This window comes from Cupressus sempervirens, chromosome 1 (genome assembly GCF_028749045.1).
Source record: "Cupressus sempervirens isolate cs-2001-9-10 chromosome 1, ASM2874904v1, whole genome shotgun sequence".
Taxonomy (NCBI): Eukaryota; Viridiplantae; Streptophyta; class Pinopsida; order Cupressales; family Cupressaceae; genus Cupressus; species Cupressus sempervirens.
This window is the reverse complement of record NC_143118.1, coordinates 317,075,028-317,101,167: the sequence shown is the minus strand read 5'-3', so window position 1 is coordinate 317,101,167 and position 26,140 is coordinate 317,075,028. Positions and strand designations below refer to the sequence as shown.

Below are 26,140 nucleotides of genomic sequence, written 5' to 3'. Positions count from 1 at the left end.
TGTAGATTTTTGATTTAAGGTATGGTGGTAGTTTGTTTTTTCTAATAATTAAATTATTAAGTAAACAATTCATAATAAACTCATGTAGTCAAATTATGCCATACGGCTAAGATTTCAATTAATAAAAGTAATATATAATAGACTCTTATTATTTGGATAATCATCCCCTTATGGCCACATATACCTTAACCAAATCTAAAGCTAAAATGTATCTTAAAAGTAAAGCCTTAATGATGTTATTAAAACCTACTTATGAAGATGTTTTGACTTCTAGTAACATTATGCTATTACAATATATGGCCTAAATCAAAGGTTAGGCTAAAATTTATATTAAAATGGAGCTGTTTAAAAAGTAATTAGGACCGACTTATGAATAAGTCTGGGGTTATAATAAACATTATGTTGTAAGAGCATTTTTATGACTTGTTATGCACAATCAGATTCTCACAGTTGACAACATGCAGAAAAGGGCGTAATATGCATATCATTTCTCAGACTTTTGCCTCCCATGTTAGATTAGTTCTTGTCAAAAGCATCTCCTAGTTGGTTCCTAGCCGCATCAAATTTCAACTATGCTTGCTATTTTTGTAGCTCTCTTTCAATACAAATACAATCTCTTTGATGATTAATAACCAAAAAGAGAAGTATCAACATGTCACTTTCAAACTTTAGTATTCAAATATTCCAACCTTATAGACTTTTTAATGGTTTTCCTTATCCTGGAAGGAACAATGGGAAAAATGCAGAAAATTTCGTCTCTTTGTTGGGTTTTGTTTGTATAATAATTTTATTCTAGTAGCTGGTGCTTTAAAATTTTAACCAGTTGTCCTCCAAGAGGTGTCTAAATAATTAATGAGGTAGACTAAATTCTATAATTGGTTCATGCAGCTACCAGACTCTTTGAAGCAAAGTCAAGCAGATTTGTACTTTGAAACTTACCAAGTTTTGGATTTGGAAATCAGTCGGCTGCGTGAAATCCAACGATGGCAAGCATCAGCAGCATCCAAAGTAAGGCTTCTTTCTCTTGATATCTTGTTCACTAATATTGAGATTACTAAAGCCTTGATTAGGAGTTGGTATCATGAATTTCAGGTTGTTTCTGATTAGGACTGATTAATTACTTATATTTGCATAGCTGGCAGTTGACATGCAACGTTTTTCTCGGCCAGAGAGACTAATCAATGGACCTACAATAACCCATATGTGGTATTCACTTGTTTCCTTTTTTTTTTTCACTTTGAAATTTACATCTTTGGTTGCAAGTGATGAAAAATTTCACATTCAAATGGTTTGTTAATTTTGCATTAAAAATTTAGTTCATAAAACATTATAGAATAATTTTCTAGCTCTAGTTTTTGATAAACTGGGTTTTTTATGAGTTTTGATAACAATATATTCTGTTTGTGTTGAATATCTATTAGAGACATCTTTTAGAACATATCCTCTCTTTTGATAAATAGAAACATATCATTAGCATATAGTTGGATATTTAGAAAAGAAGGTATCATATGACATATACTTCTGGTGTTAAACCTTGCTCCTTAATGAGTAGACCTGAACATATGTTAGTAATTTCTATACAACACACGCACATATACATATGCATAAATAAAGAATTGTCTAATTCCCATATTAATTTCTTCCTAATCCTTTTGGGAGAGTTTGTGATCAGGTTTTTAGCATCTGTGGGAGGACTTCCTGGGGCTCAAGTTGTCATGCGATCAACTTAAGCATTCCTCCAGCTATGTCATCATCTCCCCACAATTCCTCTCTTCTTAAGGCCTTATGGATTTCCAATACTTGGCATCTCTCTCTCTCTCTCTCTCTCTCTCTCTCTCTCTCTCAGGTCTTATGAATACCTTACTTTGGGTGTATCCATCCTCACATATGCATATCCATAATTCTAAAAGTATATACCAAGTTTCTATAATGGACCTTCGCTAAGACAAACTATTATGTATATTGTTATATTTCAATTGAATAAATAATAAATACTATTATGAATCAATTTAAAATATGACAAAAAAATGAATTATGGTAATAATATTGTTCATGTATAAAGTGACATTTATTTTAATTGTTTCCCAAACACTTAATAAATCAAATAATGACAATTATATGTTGACAAGATATATAGCCATGTCATAACCCGAAAGACCCATTCAGGGGTCACATCACCACATGCACGTATTAATATGCAGCAGCCAAAGGACAAATGTACCAAGAAGTGAGGAGATTGGGCAGTCACATCGAGCACGGAAACCTTTCCACTCCTTTGTAGTGGCTGCACATCCGACAGGTCCGCATTGCAGAGGGTACGTATTGCAGAGGAAGGCATACTTTGTGAGGAGAAGGCACGAGTGGGCCCCACGGCCGGGTATGAGCATTTCTCATTATTAAGACATTTAAATTATGTAGGGGTATATTGATCAATCAATATCCCAAGTTATTTAAATAAGACCACGGTAAATAATAAATATAACTAAAATGATATATTTGTAGAAGGATATAAATATAATTCCATCTTTGGAAAATAAAAAGGATATATTTGTAGAAATTAAATAAATTTTGTGTTAACTTATAAAGTTAGCACCATGAAGATTGAAGAGACTCGAAGCATGGAGCATATAAGATATTAAGATCTCCATTGTCCACCATGGCCAAGAATTAATGTGCCAAAATATTCTCATGTTGTTAACATATGCATATGTGATTGGCCTTGGATCGAGGATGTCCTGTCCAAGAAGGACCTTAAGGGGTGCGCTTCTGGGAAGATGACAAGGTAGCTATGACCTAGGAAGTCCGATCTAGAGACATCCTTAAGATTGGGGTAGATTAGAGGGGAAAATAGTATAGATAGAATTATTATTATTGTGTTACTAACTAATTTGTTTGTAGGATTGCCTAAACTGGTCAACGCTACTACCAGGGACATTACAGTTTCAGATGCCTAATCTTTGTCTTAGTTCCTTAGTAGGAATTATAGCATCCAATAGAATGTCCTTTCTCTATTCTCTCTTTGCTATTTGATGCTAATTAGGATTTCTTCAGTTAGCAGTTGAGGACTAAGTTGTGATCCGACTTGCTATCTACTGAAAGTGGCTGCTATCTCTTTGTTGTTCAATTGATTCTGATTACTTCAATTGATGCTTCTATTCTATCTCTTAGATAGACTAGAGAGTTACATAGGATTCTCACTCTAACCATTTGCTGTTCACTTTTTTACCAATTTTGATGTTCTAATCAAGGGAAACCCAGCTAACAAAGAAAACACATAAAAATCATTCAGACATGTTTAACACTTGATATATCTCGAGGAAACCTAGCTAGGGTGAAAACCACAGTGTGAGAATGATGATAAAAAAATGTGTATTCTTATGGAATATGCTCTGTTAGGAGCTTGCTCAGTTAAGGGTTACAAAAGCACTGTTAGATGCTACCTTGTTAAGGGATTTCCCTCGAGACCTGTCAAAGTCATTACCCTGCAAGAAGTGACCTTGTTAGAAGATTTTGAACATTCTTTAGAATGCCACCTAATTAGAGGATTTTACAAAGGGATCTGTTAGGATCCACTCGATTAAGGAATTTTACTGCTACAATTGTTAGATAATAATAGATAGAAAATGATTTGGAATTTGCACTATCTTTGTTAGGTCAGATCTAGTTAAGCTCTATAACTCAACAACAAACCATACTCTGCACTTTGGCTTGATTGCATTCATTTTTGCATCTTCCTCTATGATCGCAACCTTCTCCAACTTTGCATTCCTTTGCAATCAACAATTAGTTCTTTCTTTCTTTACCCTTAAGTAGAAATCCATTCCGTTGCCTTAAGATCAAACCTAAACCTAGATCCAACAATCCAGATTGAACACAATGAATCTAACCATTCATTCTTTATTTTCTCCTGAACACAATGAATCTACATTCGATCTGTACCTTGGGAATCATTCCAACTCCATAAGTGGTTTTGACCATGTAGAAACTTCTTGAAGAATCTTCCTCAAACGTATTGCCTTGATTATTGTGTTGTCAATTCCTTCCATAAATCATACATCAACCTTGTAGTACCTCTCGTGTTTACAGTCTGTACCTTGTCTATTTTTGATTCGAGAGATACTTGTTACTCTTTTTATGTTCTTGGAGATGATCTGAGGGTCAGATGTTATACTTTGTTTTGGTACCATAGATGCTAGACTGCTATGTTGTTCAGTTTATCATATTTGCATGTTGATGCTATTTTGAGATGGCAGCAGATCTATGAGGATATCTAGTTATATGGTTTATTGGACATATTCATTGATCATGTTATGAGATGAATTTTATGCTATGGTTATTTTCCTTCATTCTTGTATCTTTACGCTTTTTGCGAACGTGAGTGATGTAAATGAATTAAATAGGTATTTTAATACATGTTGCTTCGGCTATGATATTATATGCTACTGCACTTGATCGTGTATTTTAGTGTGCAGGAATTATATCCCTGGCAATGGCACATGGAGTTAGTGATTCAACTGTTCATGTTTACCAATGTCGTCCTTGTATGGTCGACGTATCCTTATTTTAGTTATGTTAATTAAAACCTTTTGGTGGTTAGTAAATCCGAAGTCATTTGCATTATGTGATTAGACCAGTGAGCATGTCTGTGCATTTAGAGGTTCGCTCTGTCGCGAAAGTGTTATGTGTTTTTCTGTGATTTTGGGTTTTGAGGTTTTAAATCTTTTTTGATTTAATTTCTGGCAGCTTTGCCTTAGGTGAATTTCCGTTACGGATAATAATTTGTTTTCGTTTGGGTCGATTTGGAGTTTAGCTACTCCAGCTGGCTAATTTCCAGAATCAACTATTCACTATTGGAAAAGTGGGATTATTATTCACTTCTCACTTTTCAGAAATAGAATTTGGTGAGCAAAATTGGAAATCCTCTTTTGAAGGATTCTTGTTTTGTTCATTCTGGGAGCTGTGAGCGTGGGATTTGCACGAGGTTGGTCTCATTGGATTCAACTAGGGGAGTTTATGCTTTGCTGTCAGTTTCAACAGTTTCAGCGGATTATTTATTTTATTTTGCGGGTTTCAGTTTCGGCCCCTTTTGCTGCTAGGTACCGTTTTAATGTTTTTCCTCCGTTTCTGCTTTTTTTTTTTTTTTCTTATAGCAGTATGTTGGGAGGTTGAGAACTAGTGTTCCCCTCTGTTTCTGTTCGTTGGTTTTGCTCGGTTGGTTGGGTATGAACGTTTTCCCTGTTTTTGAAATGGGGGTTTGGGTTTTTGAGCCGTTATGCTGGCCGTTTTTGCATACGGTATCCAATTTCGATTATTTTTGAATTTTTGGGGTTTTTGCACCCAAAGGCCAAATGGGTTTTAATTTTGAAATTTTTTCAAAATTTGGGGTTTTTACCTCGTTTTGCGTGCTGCCTTGTTTTCTCGGGTTTTCTTGGCACAATGTGGGTCGTGGAACTGGATGACCTGTTTGGATATTTGTCAGACCACTTTTGCATCTTTTGTTGCATTGGGATGCATGTTGCATCCGTCCTCTCGATTTTTTTTTGGTTGAGGGACTTTTTGCTTTGTGTTCTCATCTAGTCCTTTGTTATGATCTTCGTGATGGTGGTGCGCCACACACGAGTACGTGCGCGTACACTGTCGGATGACTTGCGAGTCCCGATCTTCCATGGTATTTTTGGAAGAGTGATCATTGGGGTTGGGTTGGGAATTTGCATGCCTACGGGCACTCATCGTTGGATGAGCATGGGTAGGGTAGGGTAGCATATGGAGGGGGCTTCTATCTCCGCAACCCGGTACCTATTTCCTGAGGGTTGGCGTGTAGAAGCTTTGTAATCAAGTGATAATTAAATCTAAACATTGGTTGGTAATAAACTTAAAGATATTAAAATGATTCGGGATGTGCTCCTTCCGTTGGGAAGTGGAGAGCTGCCAGTACCAGCTTGGGCTTGTCGATGCCAAGCGACTCTCCATGATGTTAGCCCTTACATAGTAGCCCTCTGAGATGTCTGACCAGGACCTATAGTTATGCATTGTCTTTGTCTTGGATTCAGTCATCATACTTCTTGGCGTGAGTGTTAGCCATGGATGTTTGCTTTGTGTGTGGGTGTGGTTGGTTCATTATCTCCATCAGCATGGCGAGTGTGGACCTACGGGTGCCATGTGGTTGGGAGGCGTAGCTACCTACACCACTGCTAGGGACCGGTGTACAGAGATGGTCTATTGTCCTCGTGCGACCGTTGCTGGATGTGTTCACGTGGTACTTCGGTTCTAGAGTATGCTTTTCTTGTGATTTATGCTTTCATTGGGATGTTTGTGTATCATGTTGGGGGATCTTAGTTTGATGCATTCCTTATTATGATGTGTAGCATATGATAGATAATGTATCTGCCAGTAGGATTATCTTATGCTTTTTCCCAGCATGTTAGATTTCTTTTGCTTTTGTAGCATGTTTAGTAGTGACATTTCTGCTATGAAAGTACTGACGATTCGATCGGTAGCTTGGAATGTTATGTGCAGGGGATGGCTAGGGCCCACGATGGTCTGATGACGCTATTATGGTTGGGAGGAACCGCGTACTTAGTTTGGTTATTTTGCTCGTTGTGATGTTATTTATGTTTTAATGCAATGTTGCTTTCAGTATACTGCGATGTTTCTTTCTGTTCTTTCTGGGCTGATTTGAGTTGTTGCGCGAGGATGCAAGTCTTTGCGCGAGCTTGTGCACTTCTTCGCGCGAGAATGCATCTCTTCGTGCGAAATTTTGCAGTCTTGTATTTTCGCGCGAAAAACAAGGGCTATTTAGGCTTGTCAGGCAAAAGTTTGGAAGTTGGTTTTGGATACCCTTTTGGGTTTTTCAACTTCCTAGTTCAAAACAGATTTACTAGGGGGTTTAAAATATATCGTTTAATACTTAAGATATATTTTAATATATGCGACGATTCATTTGAGATAGGTTCTAGACCTTTGCGGGCTAAGATAAAGATTCTAGGAAATTTTAAGGCTTCAAAAATTTAGACTTAGCCAAATTTCAGGACTTCAGGATTTCAGCCTTAGCCAATTTTCAGGAATCCGCTTTTGTCTTTCAACTTCGTTGATCTCTTATGTTTTTTTTGGGTTTTGTGTTAGTCAGTGGTGATGTTTGGAGATCCGTTGGTGTTGGTTGTTTGTTAGCCTTTCGTTGTAGTCTTTGATCTGTGTAGGTTGTTACCTTGTACACTTACACTTGGTTTTAAAAAGAAAATTCTTGCTATATTTCATCCTTGTTCCCAAGATCTTCGGGCGGGGTATTACAAACCTTCTAGTTGTAAAAGACAAATCATCGATCCCAATAACAATTTGAATCTTATGATCGTGCCTTGAATCTTCACAAATTGTTCTTTGTTTACCAATAAGCCTCTTTGTTTACCTATTCACATGTTCATTCCTTTGTAACCGTTCGTCCTGTTCACTCTAGTTTACCAGTTTGTCCTTGTTTATCTATTCAACTATCTTGTTCACCTATTTACCTATTCTTGTCAACATGACTTCTTGATCACCGAAATATCCTTACCTTTGATTCTTTTATGGTGCTATCTTAACCATATCGTCTTGACATCATCCTCTATCATATCCTATGATCAATTCAACTGATTCCTTACGGATTTGAAGAAACATTCAAATCATTTAACTGTTCATTATTGACTGCCTTAACAGTGACCCGGTGTGACTCCATAACACATGGCTTACTCAGGTGCTATCATAGAATTAGCTTCATGACACATCACTTAACCTTCCTGTATGATAGCAACACTAAATTCACACAACTCTTCCTTTGCTCCAATCAATTTGTGGTAACATGCTAAAACACTTATTCTAATAGTCGACATCGTTGACAACACTATAACTGATTTACTTGTCATCAAATCTTGTTCCAATCTTCATCAACTCTTCGTCATTCATAGCCAGCAATCTATTCATGATATTTCCTCAATAGTTATACCAACAATCATCATCACTCCATTGCCAAATCAGTTATGCCAACAATTGTTAATATAGGAATGATTATTATGTAATGTCCTTGTTTTGGATCTCCATTTTTCCTTGTATTTTCTCTCAAAATTTGAATAATAATGTTTCTCATACTTGTATTGTTGACTTCTTGCTACTCTTACTATATCTTTTAAGTACTCAATGTATTTACTATTGTTGCTTCCAATGATGTTATAGCTATTTCTGATTTGTCTATATAAGTTCACAGAGTTATGTTATTGCTATTTATAATCACGATCCTTAAAATTGTGCATTTGTCCTAAATATAAATGTGCCTGATCTGAACTTTGGAAATATGCAATTGGTGAAACTAGCATTGTTTCTACTTTTATTCCTTTTGTTCACCTCCTTATAACTTAAGGTCATAAGATAATTTATTGCCAAGTTGAATTTGAAATACATTCCCCTTATGTGCCTTAGCGTTGATATTTAGTTGATACACAGTTTTCTACAGATCTGTATATTTTTTTTATCATCAAAGTATTTTGCATCTCCTCCATGTATTATATGCTTGTGTTCATTTGCATACTGCAGCCTTTATTATAAACTACGATTTCTTTATACAGACTGTGATACCTTTGATAGACGCTGATGTCAATGGTTTGCAATTCTGCTTCGGTGATAACATTTACTGAAAGCGTCTTTTTTTTCTCCATGTGTTCCCTGCTATACTTCTCTAATCCTCCTGTCTTTTCTTCTTAACCACGAAGTATAAAAGGGGTAAACTTTTATTAATATACCTCTTATCATTTATTCACTCTCTATTTGTAGTCGTTTGTATCGTTTCTATTTGTCGACACTTCCTTCAGCTTCCTTCTAGACTTGCACTCTGATCCATTTATCTATTTATTACCCCTCCGTCAACATCAGTAATCACCAATTCAAATTTGTGCATTATGCTTTAAGCATTACTTATTATTTCTCAGCCTCTTATGTGAGATAGGTACTTAAACATTTTATTGGTGTCAGTCACATTAAAGCCTTCTCTGGATACATGTGTGATTTCTTTAATTGAATTGCAGTTAAATGTTATTATCAAGGTTGCACGGGGACGGGGGTACTTAGGCTACTGTACGGGTACGGGTATGGGTACAACTATTTTTCAAAATAGGTGACAGGGGTACTTGGGCACGAAGAACTTTTTAAATAATATAATTTAATATTCATAAAAGGTCGGAAATTATGAGTCATGCCAATGGTTTTTCAAAACAAGAACAGTAATAAAGTTTGCAAATGTAATGTGTTATTTCAGTTTTTTTTGCAATATGTTTGTAATAATAATTTTAGATAAATATTTAGATGCATAACAGTGAAGACAGACTTTAAACATGAACAAGAAGATCATAAATCATATAACAAAGACATATCGCAAATTATTACTTTTGACTTGAACAGTGATAAAGTTTACTGTTAATTAGTATTGTATCAAAGTTTCAAACTGATTATGTATTGAATAAAGCTTGATAATCAATAAGCTGGTACCTTAAAAAAAACTAAAAAAAAATCAGAAATCTTAATCAAGGTCCTTAACTATGATGCTCTTCACTGAGTCCGTGGGACTTGGGGTATGCGTCCTAGGGGTGTGGGTACGTGTACCCATGCAACCTAGGTTACTCTTGTTCTTTTATGGCAACCAATAACTACCATGGCATCCCATCCTTTACGAACAAGGATTATGGATTGTTCAACTTTTGATACTTGAATGTCATACTTACGAAAACTTTTGCTGGGTATGTGATAATATATAAATAATCGACCAGTATGCATCCAACGTCTGCCATATTATTATGATGGCCAATATTGAACTGCCCATTCTTTTGCAATTTTGTCTCTTTTAGAGACTTCACAAAATTGAGGAAGTACTAGTGGTGTAAGGTCAAAGTTGGGGACATTACAAAAAGACGGACCCTTGGTATGTAAATTCAACAAAATGAGAAAAAAAAAACATATTAGCCTAGTAGCTAAATTGTCTTGATACTGTGTAGGACTGTAGAATTGTTTTACCAAAATCCTAAAACCTCTATTCTATTCAAGACCTTTGCAATCAAACTAATAACTTGAAGCCCTTTATCCACACAAAGTTACAAATGGACTATTGAACATGAATATAAATTGTCATTCTCATTCGATTACTATACAAAAGAAATCACACATATGTGGCCTCTTGGATACATGAGTCACGATGAGAAATGTCTGTCGGAAATTGAGTTAATTGAACTAAGATGGGTGCTAAATCAATATAGGAGAGCTGCTAACTTGAGATCTAGAGGCATGGATGGTACCTAATTGTCTTCAATGAAAGAAATGTTTGTTTATTTATTTAGTTTGATAGATAAAAGGTCTAAAGACCCATAGTTTTTAGAAAACATAAAAAATCCATCTTATATGATTTGAAGATTTTCAAGTGAATAATCCTTAGAGTTGACTTTATGATACTTTATTTTGTCTCCAAATTTGATTTCCATATTTATAGCTTTTCCTTTTCGAAATCCTGCAACTTAAACTTGACTAAGATAAATTGTTAGAAAGCATGAATCTTGATACGCAAATAACAAATTTAATTAAGATTTACATGTATCCAGATTGAACAAAAACAAATTTAACTTCAGTTTTAATCATGGAAATCACCTATATTATATTTTATATTTGGCAAAGATAATTGAAAAGGATTTCAATTCAATCTCCTCATTATTTTGACAAATGGAAAAAATTAACATGTTATTGAGATTGAGCCACTGAATCAGAAATTTCGTCGAAAGGATGATTTGGCTTGATATATTCGAGACTGATATTTTCAGTATCTTCCCACAAGCCTACTTTATCCTCCTTGATATACTGATCTATCCAGTCATGCCCTGAAGGAAATCTGACATAAAGAAAATACATCAGAAAATCAACATTTCTTCTAACAATAACTTTCCTTGTTGAATCTCCTTCAATCTTTTGTAAATACAATGGGATATAACGGAACATTGTTCCTACCCCTCATATTAATATGATAATTACAAGGCCTTGGAATCATACAATTTTCATTAATGTTGATCAAAACCTTTTCAAGATCACCTACTAACATACTCTTGAACAGTCTCCTACATAAGAGATCTATTCCAAACTTTTCAGCTTCTACTGAATGGACCATAGCTACAAACATTGAAGTGATATCCGTAGGAACTCCATATCTATTTAAGTTGACAAATTCTTTTCCCAATATTCAATATACTGCCCTAGTTACCAGAAAATGGGTTGATAATAACATATCTTTGAATATGGTACCTATTACAGGTCCATCAAAATCTGGTTGAATTGGAGGCCCTCGTAGCTTAATTATGGTTGCCATAATTAATCGTGATTTTCAGTGAGCCTATATGAGTCTAAACACCCAAATATCTTTTATAATAATACCAAGATCAATAGCATATGAAAGGGCATAAGGTCAACTGAGTCGGATTGAGAATGAATACGAAATATTTTCATATTCAAATGAAACTTTATATGTTAGAGAGCATTTTATTGTTACGTATTATTGAAGAGATAAAACTTTATCATATTTCCCTGGAAAAATCAAAATATATGAATGAAAATATATAATCCTTCATTTTTTGTTTGGAAGATTTGCCCTTATTCACTTTAGAAGGAAATAAATGAAAACCTAATAAGAAGAACCTGGACACAGAATAAACTATCAATAGAAACAAACCTAATCTAACTCTCGACAGTCTGAGGAAAGAAGAAAAACAAGACAAAGAAAGAAAACATAAATTCTCCCTTATGGATAGAAGGAAAACAGAGGAAGAAGAGGGAAAAATACAAAGGACAGACATATTAGGAGACATTGTTATGTTTGAGAAAACTATTCCTGAACATGCAATGTTTCATGACATGTAAATCCCAGAACAAAAGATAAGACCATAAAAAGGCCAGAGAACTAAACAAGAGAGTGAAAAAGGAAGAAACCAGAGAAAATCACAGCAGAAAGGATGAGAAGAAAACCAGATTCATCAAGACACAAGACCTAATTTAAGAAAAACTTGCCCACTATATACTAAGAGACTAAAGAAAAAACACAGAGAAACTGACAAAAGTCAGAATCTTACTTAATAAAGAATCAGTCTAGCCGAACGGCTAGATGACGATAGGCTAAAGGAAAAGACAAAAAGGATTCTGAGAGATAAAGACTGAACAATATATAAGAAAAAACAAAAGAGGCTTTAACTACAAACGAATCCTAATAACTACAAAAAGGCCGAGATTAGATAGCCTGGAAATACTATAGATTAAAATGATTGAAGGATATTCGTTATTGAGGATCTGAAAGAATTTGTTTCGTATACCTCTAAAATATTGTCTATGCTTATTAAGTCGGATAAGAACTAATTAATTAATCTGAAAATTTCCAACTTAAGCAACCAGATATCTACAACTTGTTCTAAAAAACTCTCATAAGTTTAGAATGATGTTATTTGTACGAGAACACCTAAATTAAAAAGTCTCGAACATGCCCCTATAATCAAGTTTATACCTATGATTAATTTGTTATTTTAGATCCTTTGATGCTGTACTTAAAATCACCAAATTCTGAGTTCATGAATTGGGAATTGAAGATCTTATATGAATTCATGTCTCATTAAACAAAATAAGATACTCTTACCCTTTTTAAAAATTAATTGTTTATAACAAATCTTAATACATAAAGTCACCTAAACCTAAATTATTATTTCTGAATAAAATTCCAATTCTGATTTTAACACATCTAAACTTATTGTATAAAATAAACTAATTTTAATCTTCCTATTCGTTCCATTCGATCTTGATAAAATCCAGAATTCAAAACCAAGAACATATCCTATAAATATTATCACATTACCATCAAACTGAGATCTTTTTAAAAAAGAAATATAGTGATATGCACAAAGATACTACAGATGTTTTTTGTATTTAACTATATTATAAACAGAGTATACAAACCCAAACTTATATGAACAATGTAGGATATTGGTAAAATACATCTAGGTACAAAATCTTCTTTCTGCAACTAACCCCCTAAGAGCTAATAAAACTTAATACTAACTTTGAGCAATCTTTATAATAACAAACCATGTCAGGTACTAGAGCCAAATATCTACAAAACACTAACAAGCTTCCAAAAGATCATAACTACTAAAAGCTAAGAGAAACCTAATGCAGATAGTCCTTCAGCTCTCTGAGCGTCTAATAATGAGGAGTTCTTCATCAGTTTCTTTGCCATCCGCCATTGTTCCTTGACCAGTAGCTTCCTCTTCCCTTGCCTTCTTCGGATTGCTCAATCTTTTCAAGCGTTGGAATTGAAAATTTAATGCGTTGTGGTCATCATCATTAGATAACAGTGAGGGGCCAATTTTAGCTTTCTTGAAGATTGGTAGTAACCAGAAATTGTTCCTTTCTTTGATTACATTACACCACCGCAAAAGAAAGAAGATTTTTGCTTCCATTTCAGGCCAAATCTCATCAAATATTATTTGATCTCTAATGGTTAGTACAGGATTTTTGGGAACCTTTGCCCATTTAAGACTCCCTTTAGGCCAGTCCTATGATTGATAATATATACAGCTTGATGCAAACCTTTCATCCATGTTGGATTGAAAATATTCTCACAAAGCTTTACTGTATCCAATTGGGCCACTCCAGCTCTTAGAGAAACTCATATGGAGCATACTATGATTTCACTATTCGTTCTCCATGAATTCTGTAATTGAAATGTCTTTCCCCTAAATCTCTACCTACTGCAAACCAGACCATATCATCTTGGTCTTGGAGAATCTTACTCCATCTTTCTAGTTTTACTGTGCCCATAAAGGCCATAGTTCTGTTCTCAAATTGATGGAAAAGAACTACACCCGTATTCATGGCACAAAATCACAGTTGCAATTTTGACACTACTAACACCTGATAACGATATTGACTCCAGTAAACACCAGGGAATCATTAACACCAGAAATTCCAAAAACCATTAAAATAGAATGCTTATTGAAGACGATCTCGAAGAACTAAATGATAGCTAATAAATGTGAACTTTTTCATTATGCTTAAAGTTCTCATAAAATCAGCCTTGGTTAAATTGCAATCTTTTGAAACAGACAGATGAACTAAATTGCACAAAAAGAGGGAGAAATTTGATTACGAGATACCACAAACAACTAAAAATATGATTATTTCAAAGGAGGAACTAAATCCTCTATATGGAACAATCATTCCCATCCTTGATGTTCGGACAAGTTCTGTTTGATTTTGTCGTTAGCGTGGATGACACATCTGATTCTTAAGCTATCCTTAGAGATCAAGGAAGCAATTATGAATGTATTGGTTTGTGAGTGAGTTTTTAGTTTATTTTTATTATCAAGGAAACCTTATTTGCTCTGAAAGTACAATGTAGGCTTAGAAGGAAAATAGGTAAGAAGATATTTTAAAATTAATTATCATCTTAGATTTTAGCTGGATATTCAAAAGATATTTGAAAATTTATATAGACTCTTTATCTTTTTATCTGTTTATATCTAAATTTAGATTCCTATATTGGAAAATAAGACTATTTATTTGGTATATTTATAAATATTATTTTAAGTTAAATATAATCAAAGTACCTTCCATCTAGACTATATTTTGATTTATTAATTAGCATCTTATTATCTTGTACAAATTATTAAAATGATGATTCTCTTAAGAGGGCTTACTAAAAAGAATAATTAGGATATGCTAGGATAAGAAACTTAATTTTTAATGTTACTTATAAGAATATTTTCACCATTTGCACCCTTATTAGCTAGATCATTAGCTTCTTTATTACCTTCCCTACATATATGTTTTATGATGACTTTTTCATATTTATCAACTATAGATAGGGCATATTCTAATTTGGAGTTAAGAATCCAATTAGGAGTCTCTTTTTTCTTAACGCATTTAGAATAATTTGCGAATCCCCTTCAATAACTATTTTGTTAATTCCTATTTCTTGACATAAGATTAATCCTTCTACCGAGGCTTCTAATTCTGCTAAGTTATTTGACATTATACCCAAAGGTTTGACCCTTTTAGATAAGCAACACCTTTATTTGAATATATGATATAGCCTAAACCTGCTATGTTTGGGTTGCCTCTAGAGGCCACATCAAAATTTAAACTTGTCTATCCTGTTGTGAGAGGTTCCCATTTACAATATTTCCTTTCTATCTTATTAGCTTTGGAGTATATCAAAGGTGGATTAATAAGATTGCACCAATGTTTTCGCATTTCTACATCCCACTCGGAAAAGGATCCTTCCTCTTTATAGGTATTTCTAAGATTATTTGTTTGAGTAAATTTAATTTGTGCATGTTTGCAGTTATTTTTATATGGTGAATTACATTGGTGGGTATAAGTTACAGCAATGTTACTTTTTTGACATAATTAATGTGGGGCTACTGCATCCTTAAAGCAAACAACATAGAGCCTGTGTACAATGTACAACTTATCATTATATTACATCTAATAATCCCTAGTATATTTCCTTTTACATTTTTTCGCAATTCTTGAATGGAAAACTTAGGCCAATTCAACTTTTGCTTACATGAAATATAGTGGGTACAAAATGCTATTGTATGTAATGCTTATCTTTGTAAGCTTCCTATTCATGTAAGGCTTTATTGATTGGGCTGGGTATATGTGTAGGCTTGTTTAGCATTTAAACACTTGAAGAGTTTATTTCTGGTCCATGTTTAGGCTGCTTGATATTTTGTTGCAGCGTGATCATATGAAAAATGCAAAAGGATGCATAACTCAAAATTATATTCTTAATCCCTAATTTAACACAGTTTACTTTTTTAATCAACCTTGGATGAAAAATTGAGGTTAGCGTAACATATTCTTCTGTCAAGTATAGTAGGCACAAAACGATATTGTAAATATTGTAATGCTTAACTTTGGAGCATTCCTAATGTAATACTTTAATGGTTATGTAGATTATGTATGAATATTTGTTTAGTTTCTTACCACAGTCGAGAGTTTCTTTTCAGGTCCATGCTTAAGCTGCTTGATGTTTTGTTGGAGCTTGATCATTTGAAAAATGCAAAAGCCAGTATACCTAATGATTTCTCTTGGTATAAAAGGTATTTGCTTGGAAGTCTTTTTTTATGATTTGGTGTGGAATGTATCTTTGCATACTTTTGTAATTTAACGTTTTTAGGAATTTGTGTCTTTTATGTTTTCCTTAAGATATAGGAGTTAAGGTATAAAGAGAAGGATAAGAAAGATTAGGACAATGACCATAACTGAATATGAGGTGTTAATGGTATTGGTACTTATATTAACAAAAGAAATGAGATAATACAACATCTTTATTTTAATTATAATTAAAATCAACCTGATAAGTAAATGGCACTTGATATTGATAATGTAGGCGTAGTTGTGAGTCATACCTGTTTGTTGTTCAAGTAAGCTTAATAATTGGCAACTTGTACTTAAAGTTGACACTATTTAGTATTTTGTTATTGAGTCTTCGTCTGTTTCATCAGTGTGCCAACTTATATATAGCCATACTTTCTCACTGTAATTTCATTTTCTGTTTGCAAATCTTGCTGATATACATTGTGTTAATATGGGCATTGTAGCTAGTAGTGTGCAGAGTTTCTATTGTTAATAGTGGAGAGGCTTTAATTAGTTGTTAATAGTGGAGAGGATTAACGTGCAGTTGTGTGAACATGTGACCATTGGAGAGCTGTGATCTCTGTGAATGTAGATAAATCAAAATATAAGGGTGATAGTTGTTGTCATGTCCCCAAATTTTAATGCAATTATTAAATTAAGTTAATTAATTAATTGGTCCCAAAATTTAAATAATATATAAAAGGACCTTTAATTAGTTACTTTAATTAATTAATATGGGGCCCAAGTTAATAATATTTATATTTGTGGTTCCAATTGATTTAGTATATTTGGGACTCATTTAGATTTTAGTTGTTTCCGTAGGTGTTGCCGTCGGCTATTTTTGTAAACCCTCAGGAGTTCCTTTGAAGGGTATTTAAGTATGACATGTAGGTAGTAGTTGTCATGCGATTTGGATTATTTCTTTGTACTATGAATTTCTGTTAGAGTTCTCTGTTGTTCTCCATTTCGGAAGTGAAAGATCTTCCCTACTTGGCCAGTTCGGTTTTGGTGGGACTCAACCCTAACCCTATTCCGATTCTCTGTATTACTTTGCTTCGGATTTGGCACATCTGGAGCACCATCATTGTCTGCTATTATATATTTACATGATTTAGATTGTGCATCTTTATGTTGATTTATGTTTGTTATTGTCGATTGTCTTAACTTGTATTGGATTCGACATCATGGAATGCACACACACATACTCCAGTATTCCTTGGCGCAAATCTATCTCCATCTGTACGGACTGGTAGCCGTATGACCCACCAACAACCATCACCCTGCTGTACGCCATCACCATACCTTTGCCGTATGCCAACACCTCACATTCCCTAGCCCTACGGTCATTCTTCCACATTACCGTGTGAGACCTAGCCAACATCACCGTACGGTCACATTACCTCCACCGTACAGACTTACACTCCACCTGCACGATTTGAATCTTTCCACTGTATGGACATACAATTCCAACCTCATTGTATGGACAACTTGCTATCACCGTACACCACTCGTTGGTCTTGTAGGAACAAGGAAAATTCCAGTTGATTTGCCGCATGCAAGGAACTATATACATTCTTTTACCAAAAATCTGAGGCCAACGGGCATAGGAACATTATAGTGGCATTAGAGTAATTGCCTTCGGGTTGAGATCCCCTTCGGGGTCGAGATCCTATTCGGACCGAGATTGCTTTCGGATCGAGATTGCCTCTAGACAGAGATCCCCTTTCGGCTGATATTTCCTTTGGACCGAGATCGCCGAGATCCCTTTCGGGAAGTCATCTCCTTCAGTTTGAGATTCCCTTTGGGTCGAGATCCCCTTCAGCCTAAGATTGTCTTCAGATCAAGATTGGCTCCGGATAGAGATCCCCGTCGGGTCAAGATTGCCTTTGTCGCCTTTGGGTTAAGATTCCCTTCTGGTTGAGATCCCCTTCAAGCCAAGATCACCTTCGAATTGAGCTTGCCTTCTGACAGAGATCCCCTTCGCGTTAAGATTGCCTTCATCGCCTTTGGGTTAAGATTCCCTTTTGGTCGATATTCCCTTCGGGCCGAGATCGCCTTCGGTCTGAGATTGCCTCCGGACAAAGATCCCCTTTGGGACAAGATCACCTTGGGTTGAGATTGCCTTTGGATAGATATTCCCTTCGGGTCAAAATTGCCTCCAGATAGAGATTCCCTTCAGGTTGAGATTACCTCCGGACAAATATCCCCTTTGTGATGAGATCCCCTTCGGGTCGAGATCGCTGAGATCCCCTTCAGAAAACCATCGCCTTCAGGTTGAGATACCCTTTGGGCTGAGATTGCCTTAGGATAGAGATCCCCTTTGGGTCGAGATTGCCTTCGGACTGAGATTGCCTTTTGACCAAGATTGCCTTGAAGATGAGTTCACCTTCGGGCCAAGATCGCCTTTAGGCTGAGTTCGCCTTTGGGCCAAGATCGCCTTCAAGCTGAGTTCGCCTTTGAGACATTATAGTTATTGAAATGGCTTCTTGAAGTGAAAAATATTGCTTCACTAGGCCATTGAGAACAAAGGAAGGACATGGACGTTTTTGACAGGTGACCTGAAAACCTGAAAGTGCTGATTGGCATTAGTAATAACTTATAAATAAACAAATTAATATTAATCAATGCTTGAGGTATTTTGTGCACTCTATGAAAGCCTGTGGGCAATCTGGGAATAATATCAAATTGTAAAATTTTAAACAGTTTTTGAGCTCTTCCAAAGGCTTCTTGATGTGTTGGGAATAATTCCAAACTACTTGGAGTGCTCAAGATTGGTTCTCAGTGACTTTGGTTTATGCCAATGAGCCAAGTTGGCATTCATGAATATAGTGATGCTTTCAATATCAGTTTTTGACCTTTTCTGCGCTCTCCATAGTTTTTGGTCAAGTAGCCTCTTCTTAGTAAGTCACTTGATTGAATCCAACCATTACCCCAAGATTTTCATTGTCACATTGATATGATCATGTAGTATCCAGCCCTGTCTGTTATTTGTCTTTGTGCTTTTGATGATTGCTTGTTTGATAAAATAAGATTGAGCAGATAGAAACTGCAGAAACTTAGATTGATAGGTATGCAGATTTATAATTGAAAATAAATAAAACAGTCTTGCAATTTTAAATGTTTATTCTCAGCTGCAATTTGGAAGTGCAATCTAGAAATCAAACTGTGAAGATCTAGATGTACAAGTCTGAGTAGATGTGTTGGGAATAATTCCAAACTACTTGGAGTGCTCAAGATTGGTTCCCAGTGACTTTGGTTTATGCCAATGAGCCTAGTTGTCATTGATGAATATAGTGATGCTTTTAATATCAGTTTTTGACTTTTTCTGTGCTCTCCATAGTTTTTGGTCAAGTATCTTCTTAGTAAGTCACTTGATTGACTCCAACCTTTACCCCCAAGATTTTCAGTGTCACATTGATATGATCATGTAATATCCAGCACTGTCTGTTATTTGTCTTTTTGCTTTTGATGATTGCTTGTTTGATGAAATAAGATCGAGCAGATAGAAAGTGCAGAAACATAGATTGATAGGTATGCAGATTTACAATTGAAAATAAATAAAACAGTCTTGCAATTTCTAGTATGTAAGTTACTTTTTTGGCCAAGTCTGGAGACAGCAGAGGGGATGGGTATATAAAATATAGGGAAATTTTGAAATATTTAGAGAAATTTGAATACATACATTGCAGTTATATGAAAATATGGCACTTGAGCATTACAAAACCCTAACATACAACATTTCAGTAGAGTTGATACTCAATATGCATTCATAATTCAAAATTTATTGTCAATATGCATGTGATATAAAAATAATAATATACAAAATGTGCAAAGGCTACACTGCTGCCATATAGCTTCATATTCAATTATGATACAAAAATTAAAATAGGAAAAAGAAAAGCACACTTCTGCCTCCATTCTGCGTTCGACTACACTTAATTAAAATTAAAATCCTTTAAGTCTCTACCGCTGTCATGCTCCACCACATCCAACTGTATTTTTCTTTTTAAAAATACAAATTGTCTAGATTATAGATTAGGAGTTTTGTGAAGAAAAAGGATTAAAACTTGATTGATCATTTTTTAAGGGTTGAAGTTGTTTTGGCTGATATATTGTCTCACATGTGGTCCAAGAATGAGTTTTATAAAGGGAAAAAATGCTTTTATATGTTGTGAGGTTGCCTAGCCTGTCAAGGACTCCCGTCCGTCCTTGGGACGATCAAGGAATTTCTAAGGCACACTCTGTCGCTGTCTGAATGTCCACAAAAGAATTTGCAACTGTCCCCCAAGTTTCAGAACATTTTCACTAAATTTTGAAAAATTGGGTATAGGAGGGGACATCTCTTGGCCATGCCCAAGGCCCTTGATTGTTTCTAGTATGGGGACAATGGTTTTAGAGCTAGGGACATGTCCTTGGGTGACATACATTAAATGACTAGTAAATAAGGTTCCAAAACCCTAGCTTCCTACACAAAATAGCACTGAAATGGACCACTGGAAATGAGAAGAGAAGAAAAGAGTGGAGTCCCCAAACTCAGTTACCAACATTTTGAAAGCCCAAATGCCCTCTCCAAGAACCCCGACACACTCACTTCAGAAAGTAAAATGAGAATGAAGTACAACCAGCCTCAAACAAGTTTTAATGTCCCCTATCTGGCTTACAATTGAATGGTAAAATATAATAATCAAGTCTAAATAGATAAATGAATCGCTAAGAATAAAACAATATATATCGATAATATAATAATGTATTATTAATGTAATAAATATATTCCTTTTTAATTAAATATAATATATTTTTATTAATAATATGACATATATTATTAATATAAATGCCAATATAATGATAATAAAGCACTAGAATAAACATACTGAGAAATAAATAATATATGATAAAAATATAATTATAATATAATAAATACTTGTGGTCTTGGTCTTTAGACCAAACAAAAAATATGGTGAGCACAAAGTACCCAAGTTAGAAGTTACGATAATATTATATGCACAAAGCCTATATGGATAAACTTAGTCATATTTAGTCAAAGACATTAATGGTTTGGAGACATTGATATTGACTATCTCAGTGGGGCATTAGATCTGGATAATTGGGCACTAATATTACCAGAGACAATAAAATTAATAATACCTAGTATTATCTATTAAGGAATTACGCAGTGGACGTTTTTCAGATACAGTCAATTACTTAGGACATGTCAGATAGGACCGTTGGAAGGTAATTAGGGATCAACAAGGAGGAAGGAGATTACAGAGTGTGCAGAAGCAGAGAGCTGTCTGGTAAACAATTATTATAATCTTTATAATATAAGTTATGCATGTTAAAGAAAACAATATTGAATCAGCCAAACAAATTATATCCTATTTTCCCCTCAAGGAAAGATTAACTGAATGACAGTTAAACTAATGCAGCAATTGGAGGGAAAGGTGCGATTTCTAGAAGTCCTATAATCATTGGCTAAAGAGATACAATCTGTTAAATGAAGAGTCACAAGTATCTTCTTGATGGCATATAAAAGGAATTTCAAACATCAATTCATAATCATGATTGATTATTTGTATTTCTTATTTCTTCCATAATTGGATTGCTCTGTTTGAGCTGTAGCCTTCTTAAAGCAATTTAGTTGCATATATTAAATGATAATCGATCAAGAATGTAAAGACCCTTGCTCAAACTGCTCACAATTTGTCCAAATTTGCTGCTTGTAATTTTGTCAAACAAATCACATGCAACCCTGTAACTTGCTAATCTGAATGCAGAAATGTTATACCAATGATATTCAAGATATTACTAATTGCAAAGGGTCCTATGATGTTGAGACAAGGTCCTTGGTGCAATGCAGATTTCTATTTTGTATTTTGAAATGTAATAGATGTAGTATCATGACCTAAATGTGCAGCTACAGCTCATAGACATTATATCAAACAATTGACATACACCCTCTGATTTAACATTCAATGCTCAAAACAACAAGTGATAACTTAAAAAAATGCAATTGTCTAACAATGAAGTTAATGCCAATGCCAAGACTCTTGGCTTACAACTCATATAATAATTCCAAACAGGTCTGATACAAAATGTTCAACTACAGCAGCTACCACGAATGCACATAAAATATTGTTAAACTTGTATGAAGGAACCTGGAACATGCAGTGTGCTGTTGATCAAATGCTGATGACCACGCTGATGAATTAGCAACTGTGCTGCGCCCAAAAATAAAATAAAAAAATCTACTCCCAAACCAGTTCCAGCTCTGCCAACAGGTACAGCCGTACCTGCACTGGCTGTACGGCTCCTAGCAAAAATAAATGCTGGAGTTTTGGCTGCCGAAAATACCAAAAAAAGGGGCGCTTAGGGTGGTAGAATGTCCTCCCAAAATTATAAAATCAGACTCCTAGCTGGTTGGAAGTTATGAGCAAAAATATATGCCTTCGTTTTATAACAGAACCTGTCAAAAACGCCTCAGAAATGCCCTGATTTATATCCAAAGTTCTTCCAAACTAATCCTCTTGATGTATCAATGAAGCACAAGTTTACTTGCAACAAAAACCTCAAACCCTTAATCAAGTCTCTATCCAAAACTGAATACATCAATGAAGCTCAACATGAAATGGCTGAATACCACTTCCAATGTGCAACCCTTCAGAAGGTCTTTCACTTCCTCAGTTATGCAATCTCTTGAGAGGTATCGTTCTCAAGGATTATGCTGAATATTTGCAGACCTGGATGGTGCCACAAATGCTCAAAGAGAATGGTATTAGAATCATCAATTCCCGTCTGTCCAAATGAGAGGCCAAGCCCTCTATTTATTTACTTTTCTAAGAAGTTACTAAGGACTTCTAGAAGCATCCTTTTCTAAGAAGTTACTAAGAACTTCTAGAAACATCCATTATAAAATCCCATTATAATGCACTTTTATAATAAATAACTTTATAAAAAAGTGCAACTCAACTTAGAATTATAACATGTAGGCCCTGTATAAAATGATGATAAAATATAAATAAAATAATATCTCCAAAAGCATAATGAGCCCTCCAATCACCAAATAAATGCCAAAATGACTCTCTCATCAATCCCATCTGCCTATGAGAGTCTGTAATAGGCAAATCCACGAACAATGCCATGTCGTACTAAAGAGGGGACATTACAAAGAACATAACCAAGAGACATTGCCATTTTGATCAATATATCATAAAAGTGATTGCCTTAAAGTGGGAAGAGAAAGGGATCACACATAAGAAGGATTCAGTGCTATTACAGGAAAAGCCTCCAATAGAGAGACATAGACAATTACAGTCAGCAAGCAAGACATTCAAGTCATAGAAATTACAGCCAGCGCAGAGGGACTTGTTAATGTGAGGTTTGTTCCATTACAACATGTAGAATTGGATACTTAATGTTTCAAGAAGAAACACCAAACACTCGATCCTCTCTTGATATAAGGTCATCTCTCATGCTAAGCTTTCAAAGTAAGAACAAGAATTGACTTAAAGGTTCCTTCTTAATCATGGACATCACTCGGTTTTATGATGTGATATGCTGGTTATCACAAAGGGACTTGCGCTATTCATTCAATGGATATCAACTATTGCACTTCTAAAGATTTTACTTTATAATGTACAATGAAAACATAACTTGGTTTTCTAACTTCCACGTCAAATTAAACTTCTAGCCTCTATTTCTACTTCTACTTCTAACTAGGAATGAAAAGAATCATGGATGACTTGGACTGTACTAGGTGTAATCTCACCAGTGGCTCCACCCACCTATTGCAAGCTTGTAGGGAATACACAGATGATTTTCACATTAATATCCTCTCTCCAATTGCATCATCTGGATGCAAACCAAAGCTTGAACATCAATTGAAGTTAAGTGTCTTCATTGGCTTATCACACAAGGCACCCTTACCATTAGCAAAAGGGTAGCGGCCCAAATTTTTTCAAATCAAGCAAGTAAACATCCACAACAACTTCCATTCAACTAAACTAATTCAACACAAAAGTAAGTCTACTCCAAGTGAAAGATTGAGGAAACCATGCAATACTAGAAAGCAATATCAAGTAATACACCATGAAGAACCAAAAATGAACTATCAATCACTTCGACAAGTATTACAGCAATAACCTGATCAAGTCTCTCCCTTGGCTACCCTACTCTACTCTAGCTCGCTAATCTTTCCTCCTAGCTCTAATCTAATCTCATCTCATCTCATCTAATCTAGTGAATGACAAATGAGAAGGCCTTGGCCTTTTATAGTTGCTCAATTACAATGAATGGCTAAGATCGATTGGTGTCAAGGGCCGAGATTTCTTCCTACAAACCCTAATTAGGGTTGCCAAATTTTCAACCAATTATATGAAGGCTTCATTTATGGCCCAATAAGAAAACTACAATGATTTTGATAGCCAATGAGAAAATAGGACACTTGACACGATTTGATTGTTTGTGCTTGAAGCTGAAATTTTCCAATTAGAGGAGGCAAACAATTGCCACCTCATGATCCTTTGGAATTCCTTATGGGATTGACTTGAATCGCTTACATCTTCATGAGCCCGTGAAGTTGATCTCTCTTGATTTTCCTTGGATATGTCCTCATGTAGTTGGATCCTCTGTGCTTTCCTAAATTTCCTCTTGATCTCAATTTGACTTTGCAGATTGATGACTTGACCGTGAATCCTTCCTTCTGACTTGATTCCCTAGATTGAGCAATCTCCTTGTAGTATCCACTTGAAGTTTTGAGGCCTTGATCATCACCTTTCCCTCTAGCTCCTCCTTTGGCCTAATGATGGAGCGCATGTGCACCAACAACACTACGACTTTCTAAGATTTTCCAAGAATGAATTTCCATTCAGTCCTTCTCGAATTCACCTTCCAAAACTAAGGAGAAAGCATTAATCCTGTGGAAAATATTTGAAAATGAAATAACATCAGTAATAAATAAAATTCATCCCGATTAAAAACCACCCATTATGCGAAGTTGAGGCAAATCTTAATCTCACCACAATTCCAAACCATCTATTATTATTATTATTATTATTTTAATTTATTTTTCCTTGAATTTTCGTCACTTTCTCTCTCATTTTTTTAGGAGGGTAGGATGGTGTTGTCGATTAACAAAAAAGATAGTGAGCTGGGGAAATTTTAGAAGATGCCAAATTTCCCAAAGAGGGAGATTCCAGAAGATGTGAAATTTCACCAAGATAGAGATTTTAGAAGATGTGAAATTTCCACTGGACATGGTGTTCTCAAAATTTCTCATTTCAACGTTCCTTAGTGATCACTTGCTATATAATTGTTCATGGTGTTGCCGCCATGCCATAAATTGATCTTCTAATGCCTTAGAGGATGGCAAAACTTGGGATACTCAATGTGAGGAAATTTTGGAAGATGCAAAATTTCCCCAAGAGGGAGATTTCGGAAGATGCGAAATTACCCAAGCAGGAGATTCAGAAGATGTGAAATTTCCTTGGGAGGAAAATCCTTTTGAAAATGATCAATTCCCTCCCCTTATTGTTCTAAAATTGCAATGCTTAAGTTGCCATTGAATAAAGTCTCGAGTCTTGAGACTTTTTGGGAGAAACAAGGAGGTAGGGAAATTTCAGAAGATGTGAAATTTCCCCAAGAGGGAGATTTCTGAAGATGCAAAATATCCTCAAGAGGGAGATTTTAGAAGATGTGAAATTTCCCCAGTAGTTGGTTTATTCACAAACTCTGTCCCCCTTCTCAAACATAGAAATCCAACTCTTCTAGACTAAAAATTCACTCTCTGCTCAGACTTAGACCACGAAAAATTCTTCAAAGTGGCACCAAAGTGCCTTTACAAGCCCTTGGCAAAATTTGCTTCCTAGCAAGCTAAAATTGCTCAAACTCGCCCTGTACTTGGAGACTTGAAAAAATGTTGCCAATCAAAACCGCCTAAGACAAAGAGTCCTACTTGCTAAAACGA

General features: G+C 35.1%; 1 protein-coding gene across 2 annotated transcripts in view; it reads left to right on the top strand.

The window, feature by feature from the left end:
* Positions 1-26,140, top strand: part of PIR121 (transcription activator) — a 341,166-nt gene that overhangs the window by 44,176 nt on the left and 270,850 nt on the right. Inside the window, exons 7-9 of one of the 2 annotated variants that reach the window (XM_089823811.1) lie at positions 889-1,008; positions 1,136-1,206; positions 16,050-16,142. In XM_089823811.1, the coding sequence (XP_089679937.1) occupies positions 889-1,008; positions 1,136-1,206; positions 16,050-16,142 (284 nt within the window). The remainder of the gene's footprint in view (positions 1-888; positions 1,009-1,135; positions 1,207-16,049; positions 16,143-26,140) is intronic. The other variant, XM_089823814.1, reaches the window with a different exon arrangement.